Source organism: Brachyistius frenatus, unplaced genomic scaffold, assembly GCF_029030835.1.
Source record: "Brachyistius frenatus isolate BFR_SWC_R1_liver_20210118 unplaced genomic scaffold, ASM2903083v1 Contig_189, whole genome shotgun sequence".
NCBI lineage: Eukaryota > Metazoa > Chordata > Actinopteri > Embiotocidae > Brachyistius > Brachyistius frenatus.
In genome coordinates, this window is record NW_027210788.1 from 552,527 (window position 1) to 564,721 (window position 12,195).

At 41.8% G+C, this 12,195-nt stretch overlaps 1 protein-coding gene across 4 annotated transcripts in view; it reads right to left on the bottom strand.

Annotated features, from left to right (window-relative positions):
• LOC138632603 (spectrin beta chain, non-erythrocytic 4) overlaps positions 1-12,195 on the bottom strand; it is a 69,830-nt gene that overhangs the window by 17,954 nt on the left and 39,681 nt on the right. For all 4 annotated transcript variants that reach the window (XM_069718304.1, XM_069718305.1, XM_069718306.1 and 1 more), the window contains one exon: positions 2,074-2,337. In XM_069718304.1, the coding sequence (XP_069574405.1) occupies positions 2,074-2,337 (264 nt within the window). The remainder of the gene's footprint in view (positions 1-2,073; positions 2,338-12,195) is intronic.

A 12,195-nucleotide genomic window follows, 5' to 3' on the forward strand; every position in this document is an offset into this window, starting at 1 on the left:
ATTTCACCAAAGATGGACATGAAAGCAAAGATGAGACTGAAAATAACCCAAAAGAGTCAAAGGATAGACATGAAGGTTACTGTACCCCTTGGCAGGATGGATGCTGGGTAGTGGAGTTTGGAGTTAGGATGAGGTGGTAAAGCAGTGCTAAGGGCGACCTGTTAAAGGAAGCTGTAAGCAGCATGCTGTGGGAGAGGAGAGTGAGAGATGTCCGGTGAAATGAAGTCGTGAGAGGATGAATCTGAGCGGTCGAGCTGCTGTGTATAAAATCCTGCATCAGTGTTGGAGGGCAAATGAAGAGTTACATCCCAACATCACATCTCCAAGAAAAGAAAAAAAGGAACTTTTTACACCAAACTACCTCAAAATGAATTATGTTAATTATATTAAGGTTAAGATGTAAACAAGACAACTTGTCACCATACTGTACTTGTATATGCCAACACCATTGGGAGGAGTTTTACCTCAGCTGTAACTGACAAGGTAGTGCTGCCTTCACTCCATCATCCAAAACAGAGAGGGCGACTGAATCTTCAGAAATCACAAATCAGATATACTTTATTAATCCCAACAGGGAAATTGTAACGCTACACTCGCTCACGTCTGACCCAGGACAGAAAAAAAACGGAAGAATTTAAGAAGAAAAAAAGATAATAAATATGCTAAATATACAGTCAATAATGTATATAATAAATACCATAGTTAAAAAAATAAAAAATAGTGAAAGTGTGCAAATCCTTGAAAATCTAAAATAATAATAATAAAAAATAATTTAAAAATTAAAAAAAAAAAAGAATAATGGCCTGTTGGTGTCAACTGGGAGCCCCGAGAGGAGGTGGAAACTTTTTGCTTGCAGTGCTTTCACACACACACACACACACACACACACACACACACACACACACACACACACACACACACACACACACACACACACACACACACACACACACACACACACACACACACACACACACACACACACACACACACACTTTGATGACTGGCAGAGCTGCCATGCTCATCGGGAATAATTCGGGAATCAGTGAGTGTAATCGTTGGAGCTTATGAGCTTACAGGCTTCAGTATGTCATGTTTTTCTGACACTGTCGCTCACAATCACACCAAACTGAATAATACACAAAACTAATTTAAGATCAATATGTTTATAAATAACAAAACACACGAATCTGTGTCCCATCAGTCCCAAAACATTTAGCGTATCAATGCTATAATATGAATTCTGTTGATTTAGTTGTCAAACAGCAAAAAAAAAAAAAAAAAAACAGAAGATGCCGGCAGATGTTTTAAAAATATATTATTTAATTACTTGCTATCATCGGTATTTGTAAAATGATCTTGGGATGAAACTCTTACCAAAGCTTACCGGGTTACAATGAATGCTGATGGCTTATAATGTTTGCAAAGCCATCAACACAAATTAAAAATGAATGCTGGCGCGAACATACAGGAGACCGGCTGCACGGAAACGAGATGAAAAGCTGAACAGTACGCGTCGCAGGCAAACAGCGAGAAATGTTGCGGTTAGTCATTTTCAAACATGATGTTCTGTTTGAATATTAATGAGATGAGGCTATCACTGTGCAGCGATAATAACGTAAACAGTGAGTCAGTCTCAGACAGTTCCACATGCAAAGAAACAAAGACGGAGAATTCACGATGTCGGTCCAAACTAGGCTTAAAAAAAACAAAAACACAACAAACTCCAGAGGTGTCAAAAGAATGCTTCAGTAGATCATGAGTGGAAATAAATGATGCAGCGAAAGGGCGTCTCTTCGGCTGCTATTTTGCTAATAAGATCAGCTGCTGGTGCCATTTAAGTGACACGCTGAAGCATGTTGGTATCGCCACACGTTCTCTAAATTTCTGTCCTGTCGATTAAATATTCATGTTTAAACATGAAAGAAATCAAAGGCAGCTGAGAGCTGACCGACTTATGGGAAAGAGAAAAACATGGAGAGATCACAACTCGAAACGTTTCCGAGGGCAGAAGATGGAGACGGTTTGACCAGTGGATCTTTAAACACACTTTTTTTTTTAACTCGTACGCACCTGTAGTTTCTTGAGCTGCTTGTTGACAGTGGTGAGGTCCTGTCCCTGGTCCACGTAGGCCAGTTGTCCCTCCAGCTGGCCCAGTCGGTGGTCGAGGCTTTCGTAACTCTGCACCAGCAGGTCTGCCTTGTTGGCCTCGAAAAGCTGGCGGGCTTTGGCCTGAGTGGTGCTCTCCAGATCCTGCCAGCACTCTCTAATCTCCTCCAGCTTCTTCCGGACGACGGGGCTGAGCTCCGGCTTCTCCTGGATCAGCTGCTGCCCCTCCTGGATGACGGACATGGGAAGGGGAGGGGGGGAGACCGAGGTAAGACTTCATGTTTTAATAAGAGGGGGGTATTCAATGACATCCAGACAAGGTGTAATTAGTCGACAGTTGGATGTGTCAAACGCATGTGCCAATATAACACTAAACAAAAGGCAATTAAGCCACCAAATGCCACTGCATAATCGCTAAGCTGTAATAAACACAACCTGTTTTGATAATAAGGTCATTATGTAGATGAATTGACACATCAATCAGGGACTCTCTTGTCTCTACAGACCAGCTGTGAAGTATCAACGTAAAGTCAAGACTCTTTAAACACATATCAGTTTCATGTAAATCCCCTTTTCCTCACCACTATGCAAATTTATTATAAAAAACAACAAATACTCTAAAATCAAATCATCTGAATGACATTTCTGTAAATTTTGTGGGTTTTTTTGCTGTGACGTCCAAAAAAAGTGAAAAAGAGTGAAAATGAACTGTCAATATTAAAATAAGCAGCATCAGTTCAAGAACAGCTGACTGCACGATAAAAGAACAAAACATTGAATATAAAGTAAACAACAACAGAGGAAGATGTGAAGTGGACGAGATGAAGGCAGATTACACATCAGGACAAACCGCTTCAGATCAGATCCGCTGGCTGTGGTTAACAATCAGAAAACCTGAAGCCACTTCTCACAACGTAGAACAAAGCTTCACGTTGAAAGGTGTTTCAACCACAGAAAGATTTGTGTAAAAATGATTTTTACACTGTCAAACTATGAACAGGATACACTGTAAATGAGACGATAAAATGTAGAACTGGATCAGTCGATTCATTCATTTGTGGATCATCCATAATTTCGCTCATCTTAAATAATTGTTGAATATTTTCTGGTTTTCTTTATTATTTCTTCAGGGTTTTGGGCTGTTTGGTGGCATTTAATAAACCAAACAATTAATCAAGTAAATGTAAATAAGATCATGTCTGTGTGTGTGTGTGTGTGTGTGTGTGTGTGTGTGTGTGTGTGTGTGTGTGTGTGTGTGTGTGTGTGTGTGTGTGTGTGTGTGTGTGTGTGTGTGTGTGATTGTGTGTGTGGAGAAAATCAACCTTAATGTATTTAAACGCCTCATAAATTGCCTCCCAATCCCCCTCCCCCTTTCTCTCTCCTTTTCATATTTCTACCCCCTTTTGTTCCTCATCCCATTCTGAAACACACACACACACACACACACACACACACACACACACACACACACACACACACACACACACACACACACACACACACACACACACACACACACACACACACTTGCAGCATTCCTAATTTTCACCTGCTCCCTTTTTTTTACTCATCTAGCCTCCCCCACAGTGAAATCCTCATGGAAACCCCCGATATAAATAAATAATAATAATAATAAAAAAAAAGATTTGATAGAAGCAAACAAACAAAGAAAGACATAAAAAAAATAAATGAAACCAAATCGGTGGCATCCCCCTCTGCATTAAACTATCGCACTCCCAAAACCAGAATTGGAAAGGCGACTGAACACGGTTTGATTCGTATATTATACAATAATGACATCATCATCGTCTAAAGCCATCCTGATATATTAACGCAGCGATAATTAACTGGCTGTAGAGGTGAGAAAATAAACCTGATATAAAGAACTGTCCTTGGATGGGTAGACTCCACAAAAACAACACTTTCACTATTATTTCTGGACATCTATTAAAAATAAATGCTTTGCTTGTTGCTGCCATGCATTTTGTACAAATGAGAACTTTTGAGGCATCGCCTTGAATTTGAAACTAAGGGACAACGGCAATCCCTCTTCGGGTTTATTTCAGCGTGCCAAACTCTCGGTGGCATTAGAGGAAAAGTCTGAGGATCGCCAGAGTCATGTGATTCGTCCTCCTGGAACCATGAACGTGCTTGTTTTTTGCCAGTCCTCTTAAATATTGTACACGTCTAAAAAGATAAAGCAGGGGTATTAATAGACACGTGAAACCCGCTGGCTAACAAATACCACCAATTGCATTTTTTTTTTTTGAATTGCTAACACTATGTAACAGAACTTAAAATTACAAGAGATTTTGAACAAATATGTTTTTTGCCAGTCTGACTGTGATTGTGTCCCATTTTTCTGCCAAAGACTAAATTTTCCAACATTTGCTGCTTGGCTGGTGGTGATTTCAAACTCTGCCAAGACGTTTCAGCAGGATGATAAAAGTATCTTTGAGCAGTGACTCATCATCCAGAGAGGACAGCATTAACCCCCCCCCCCCAACACACACACACACACACACACACACACACACACACACACACACACACACACACACACACACACACACACACACACACACACACACACACACACACACACACACACACACACACACTGACTCCCTCAGGTTATCGTTAGATCTGCAGACATGCAGCGTTGCCTCATGACTGGAAACGGGGTGGAACTGATGCGATAGGAAAAGTTTCCGGTCCAAATATCCGCGAGACAACAGTTGAAGAAATGTCTGGTTATACACCACGGTGAATATTAGCATAAAAGTACAGTTAAAATGAGACGATAGAGTTATGAAATATCAATAAGAATTACCACCTCGCGGATTATTTTTTTTTTGCTTTCACTAAACACAATAACGTGAAATACTTTTTCTGTACTCGAGGTAAACGATGGCCGAGAAATAGTTTGTCACAGTGAAGTTGAAACTTTGGCCGTTTGGATATCAAATGTCATTAACTTCATCATTTCGTCCTGTTAGTCTTTTGTGTGAAATGATGTCATAATTAAACCAACAGGCTTTGTGAGGTCACAGCAACCTTTGACTTCCAAATTCGAATCGCTTCAAACTTGAGGCCGAGTAAAAAAAATTGTTTCTGAAATGTCACGTTGACAAGGAGTCGGGATGTACGAATAAGACGGACGTGAGGTCACATTGCCGTTGACCTCTGACCTTTGTTCGCCACAATCGATCCCGTTCGTCCTCGAAGCAAAGTGAATGTTCGTCTTCAATTCAAAGAGATTTGCTCGAGGCGTTCCTGAGATGTTGGGAGATGACCCCTGGGTCAATGTGAGGTGACCTTCACCTTTGTTCTCTAAAATCGGCTCAGTTCATTCTTGGTAAGGTTATACACGGACGCATGGAAAACCCCAAATCATAAATCCATAAATCCATCAGAGGCATAACGTGTACAAAAATAACAGCTTCCCTCAAAAGCTATTTTTGTTGAAATAACTGTTTAACTTGCACAATGTTAAGTCAAATATTACAAAGTATTCACAAATCTGAATTTGATTAAATATTTCTGAATATATCAAGTTTTGCAAAACATGGCCATTTATTTTATAGTTTACCCTTATATTTACCATATATGGACTTCTGTGTAAAGTACTGTATGCAGTACATTTTGCAACACATAAAAAGAGTTAATTACTACGTATAATGTCTTGATAATATTACACGTGATATCTATAACATTTAATAATCACAAAGAGTACTGATTACGTATCAGATCTTCAGATACGGTGACTGTTTGTCTCCAACTAAATGATCAAATAATAATATGTCCTGTAGTTGCCGGTGTTCATGTGTTACGTCACCCTGGTGTAGAGTTTCTCTGTGCGGCTGCGTGGGCTCGAGCAGCTTCGCCCACCGGCTCAGAGCTGCTGCTCCAACGCTCACGTAGCCGGTCTGCAGTTCAAAGAGGAGCCGCGCTCGTACAAAACTGTATCTGCAGAGATCCCACCGCAAAACGGGGAAAATACGACCGTCCTCCCTTTCGACACGTGAAAACAGGGGATTTTAGTCGCGAGGCGCACTCAGCCCGCGAGAACAGTTATCTCGGCTGGAGCTCGGCCATTTACCGAGTCGAGAGGGTCAAATGAAAGATGCTATCGGGTGGCATCATGGGAAGCGAGGGATCAAGTGTTTTTTGGAGCTCGATGCATATACGAGGGACTACGTGTTACGGTATCTCCGTCTCTGCTGTATTGATTCTCACCAATACATTTTATCTTTTTGTAATTCACCAAGAGTTATGGAAGACACACAAAATCACTGAAGGAGCTATTTCGAGCAGTAAAAGTGATGAATCTCTCAGACGTTGCTATCAATTTCATCTGGTGATGGAAATAAGTATTGAATAAATAATGTGCTCAATGCACTTAAGAAAAATAGTTTAATGTGACATCAGAGAGCGTCTTGGGCTTCCTGAAAGCTGCCACACACCAACTCTACCCTCAGTTTGAATGACAGGTCAATCACTTCTCTCTGCATGATAAGATGTCCAATAAAGGAAAACAAGCGCTCTAAATCTCTCTTTCTTTGAAATGATGGCGTTTACAACGAGCACGACAAGACGATACAAACATTCAGAGCATATATGACGCAGAACCAAATCAGGAAAGTAGGCAGAGTGAAGAAGAAGAAGAAGAAGAAGAAGAAGAAGAAGAAGAAGAAGAAGAAGAAGAAGAAGAAGAAGAAGAAGAAGAAGAAGAAGAAGAAGAAGAAGAAGAAGAGTCCCGAAGGACACAGAGAGAGGACTCCTGACAGACCTGTGACGCTAACAGGGACAGACGGGTCGTCCTCATTCGGCCGCCTGGTGTGTGTTTCACAGTGGACATCTGCTCCTGAGCGTTACCGCTGACACCCTGTTGGTCAGTGGGTCTGTCACGCTCAGCGCCGCCGCAGCTACCGTGTCAATATTTACTCCACATCTGCCCGTCCACATCCATTTTGATGTGAATAATTGTTGCCTTTTTTTTGTTTTTCGCACTGAAATCACGAGCTGCCTCCATCAGGGAAATCTTCCGGTGCGGAGAAGAGTGATGCGAGCAATGAGCAGCAGAAATGGCCCAAAACAGCAGAATAGATAAACGAAGGTATCCCGGATCTTTACAACACACGAATCCAAAGCCAGTATTTGGTGTTAAAATTCAATATACGGCTGATTTTCTTATTTTTTTTTTATGACTATTCTCCAGAATGCAATTCAATGAAGCTGCTTCAGTATCATCCTTGAAATGGCAGAGGACTTCCAAAGGTGACAGAAAAAGATTTAGTCTGTCCCAGTACTTAGTATGTTAGACGTAGGATGCCAAAAGTACCAGGATGTTCTACTACGCCGAGACAGTTGGTGGCGCTGAAGCTCCGCCCACAAAAGGAAGAAGGAGAAGAAGAAGAAATCACCTCCTTTTTCTTTTTTACAACAAACGTTCGCTTCAGATCGCGACGGAGATGAAAAGTGGGTCAAAGTTCAAGATGCATTTTTATGAAGTAGTATTTCCCAATTGTACTTGTACTACATGCACGTTTTAAGGGTCGATGTAGTTCGTACTAAAAGTAAAAAAGGGCATGTTCACTTTTTTTTGGTATAATATCTATTTAAACACTATGCGGTGATGATTAGTGCTTATAGTGTGAACTGTATAGTATATAATACAGGAACTGGAACACAGCTTAAAATCACCTTTCTTTGCTTTCTTTGTGATGTACTACGTATTTTAGCCAAAGAAGAGAAACTTCATGTCGACACGACAGCAGATTTCCTGGCCGTTAAAATTCAGTTCATTCAGACTTTATGTGTGAAGCCTCCCGTAGGTTACAGACTCAACAAAGAACATTTCTCTCCAAACACGTTTACATCTCTGTCCTGTCCTCACGTTGTCTTTTATCATCGTCTGCTTCACTACTCGTGCTGTTGGTGCAGCGCAGATAAGTTGTCACCCACACACACACACACACACACACACACACACACACACACACACACACACACACACACACACACACACACACTCACACACACACACACGTGATGACATATATTTTGGGAAAGTGCCTCGCTACAGGCAGAGAGGAGAGCTGTTCTGCTATCTACCTTAAAAGTGCCTCTGTGCTGCTGTAAAAGCATCACTTTGACTAGTGGAAGAGAAGGACTGAACTTTTGTTTTGTTTTTGCCTTTCACAATCCTCTGAGTGTATTCTTTTGGACTGACCGCATTAGAAAGTTCAGAGTGCCCCAGGATTGGGGAGGCAAAGAAGACAACACTTTGATGGGTTTATATTTCTTTACACCGCACTTTCCTCTTTGATTTGAACTTTAACGGAAGTAAAGACAGAAAGAGAAACACTCTGTTGTAGTGCAGACAGACGGAGCTGCTGCAGCAGACCACCTGCAGGATTAAAGCCAAAGATAAACTAATAGTTTCAATAAGGGATAAGAAAGACTCTTACTGATATAAACATGATGAATATGATCATATACAATATACCAAATATATTGTGCAGCAGTTTGGACTCTGAGCTCTCTGTGGTCGGTTCTACTCCTGTATCACTATGGACTCCACTACGGCAGCGACATCTCAAAAGCCTCAAATTCAGCAAATATATCAGTGTACACCCGTTGTAACAGACGTTTAAAAGCTCGAAAACAACGTCTGTCCAGTCGAGTTTTACAACACCAACACTTCAGGAGCAGTTTTGCCAAAGTATCTAAATAAAACTTTTGAAAGGAGTAAAAATATAACAGCAGGCCACCGTCTCAGTTCACCGTTTGCTCTGAGAGAAAGTGCCCCATTGATGCTCTCACTGCACACACACACACACACACACACACACACACACACACACACACACACACACACACACACACACACACACACACACACACACACACACACACACACACACACACACACACACACACACACCTACTCACACACTCATTCACGCACACACTTTCTCTTATACTGCAGAGACAGCACAAAACCACAGGTCAAAGCTTAATGCACAGTGTGCTTCACCACACAGTTGCATGTAGTCCACTACAGGAAAGGGGAAGGAGATCGTCGGTGCACTAATGTGCATATCAAACTTTGCATTTACGTGTAATTTGTATATGAGGTTATTACATCAAAACTGGTCTGGATTAAAAGAACAACTATTGCTAAACAGCAGCTACTGAATTAAAAAAAAAAAATCACCTTGACTTTTTATTTAGCACTGCAAACTACTGCATGCTTCAAATCACATAATAAATGTTCCAACATCCAATAGTTACATATGTCAACATGAATAATGCACACATGTTAGCTGATAAATGTTTAAACGCGATATATAGCCGAGCCCGGCTACAAATGTTGAGGGATACAAAATAATAAATACCCACAAGATACAGGATGAGCAAAGTTGTTTCTCCAGCTCCAATTTAGTTTTTGACTCACAGGCCAGAAGAACAAGATAAAGCCTGTTTCCTCCAGATATAGCGCCTGTTTGGAAGCACCATGATTCAGACTGTACATGAGGACAGGAGCACGTACACAGCCGCTACAAACTCACACAAAACACTTTAAAATAGAAATAAACGCAAGCCAGGCTCAATGTTACACCAATAAAATATACATTATATACTCATTTTCATTAAGACATTGAGGTCGGTTCATCACAAACTATTCACCTCTCCACTAAATAGTGATATCACAACGGGAATGAGTGAAGCCCAGCAGCAGAGGTTGAGACTGTCATTCTTCACCAGTAAATAAGGAGGCAGGGAATCCAAAGCCTTCTGCTTCAGGCTAGCAGCTACATGGGGAAGAGTGTATTTCCACTGTGCACTCACACACCCACATACTCACATCCACGAACAAACACAATCTGCTGCAACTGAAGCAAATCACCCTGAACAGCGAGCGGCTTCTGTTTGGTCTCGGCCACTACGGAGACAGATTACAGACATTGCAGAAAGACGAGGTGTGTCTTTACAACCGGCGCACCTTCTAAAAGCGTGCCGACTGCTGTTGCATCGATTTGCAGCTACGTGAATAGAAATACTTGGTCGCTATTTTCAGTTGGAAAAGCCGAAACCTGCACCAGTGGCTCAACAACAACAAAATACTTTTACATCCAAGCTGTTTGTTTGTTTGTTTGTTTGTTTTTTGAGAGAGAGAGAGTTTTTAAACACACTTTCACTCGAGTCGTTCATTCAAAAACTTCGTCGTGATCCACATATGTTCAGATTTGTTTATTTGGCTCGTTACAGAAGCCCAAGTCATTCTGCAGCTACAGAACAGCAGTTATTGATTAAACACTACATTATACATTGAGAACAGTGCAAACCTCAGCTTATTAGATTTGGACCTCTACACAACACAACATTAACACCTACTGCTGCCGGCTGCATCTCAACACTCCCAAGCAGCACTCTGCGATCTTTTGCTGTGAGGTTGGGAGCCGAGGTCCTCCACATGCAGCTAACATGGCTCCTGCCTTCCCTTACTCCTGTTTTAGCTCCTTCCGACATGCGAGAAGAGAGAGATGCGGGAAGAGATGGGAGGACAGAGGAAATGTATTTACAAAATGGGACGCCCTTCAGTCATTGCAGCTTCATTTCGATGTAAAATTAAGTTATCGTTTATGCCCATAAGACTGAATGTGAGTAGAGATATATTCACAGAATGCAACTGATAGATATAACACAAGTAGACAGGATTATAAAATCCAATTTGTTTGTGACAGGCTACAGGTATAGTAAGTCTGATTTCATTTTAAGGATCAGGCTGATAATAAAAGAACGGATTGTAAAGCTGCAGTTTATTTTAGCAGTGGAAATGCACAATTAAAAAAAAGTGGAAGAAACCAAAAACCTTTTGGATTATGGAAAAAAATAAAGTAAGAACTTCTTTGTGCAATTTGTGAACGAATCAGATTGTAAACACACAATATTCATATCTTAAAAGTAACCATGAAGAACATTTGAACTGCTTTTGACTCAACTATGACTTTTTCCACGTAATTTGTCTGATTGACAGCGGTCCATCTTGTCCAATGTTGTTTTATCTTATCAGATCATCTGATGTTGCCATCGCGGTAAAAGACTTCCACACAGGATGCACCTACGTTTCCTCGCTCAAAGCACCTCCGGGAGCCTCCTCCTTCCTCGTCTCACCTAAAACACATTGAAGGAACCGGACCGACCGAGATGATGGCGGACCCGGGTCGGTTTTCGGGTCAGAGGCAGGAACGAGAGGACGGGAGGAAGCGGAATAAGCAGAACAGAGAGCAGACTGAGGGAAGAGACCGGTGACCTTCACACATGAGCGGGACGAAGAGAGGAGGACAAGGAGAAGGGAGGGTGGTCGGGCAGCCGTTGCCTGGCAACCACCGCAAGCACAGGAAAGAGGGGACACGTCGCCCCAGATGCCACCGGGCCGCTTGGCGTCACGACGGGCCGACGGACCGGCCAAGGTACGTCATAATCATCCCAATAAGGCCTCCTCTGCCGGGCTGTCACCGACGATAGATCCGCTTCTCTGTGTGTGTTTGTGTGCTTTTTTTTTTTTTTCTCCACACACAATTACATCCTTTCAGACTCCCTCAAAAGTGTGAACGGGTGAACACTGACAAGCGCAGCTGCAGCTGATCGTGTCTTGCTCAAGGGTCCGCTGTCACTGCAGAGTCGTCTCACATTGCCAGATTTATCTCCACTGCGCTGGAGAACGGTTTGTCTGCACTCTGGTATAAGGACGGGGGAAAAGAAAAATGCTCTGGCATGTTTGCGTTTCTGTAAACCAATCACAATTGTCTAGGTCAGTGCTCAGCGATGGATGCAGCGACGGTGTCCTTGAAAAAGGGAGTTTGTTTCGGTGGCACATGCGGAGGCGAGACCTGGCATTAAAATGAAGTTTAAATCGGAGACTAAATCAAGCAGGCCTGGGTCTCCCCAAACAGTTTAAGTCCATCTCCTTTTCATCAAAATTAGATAAATAGAAGTTTTTCCAAGAAAAAAAAAATCCTATAATCTTTTAAAGCATCTGTAACTCCACAACTTTGCTGTTATTCAGTCCACGCT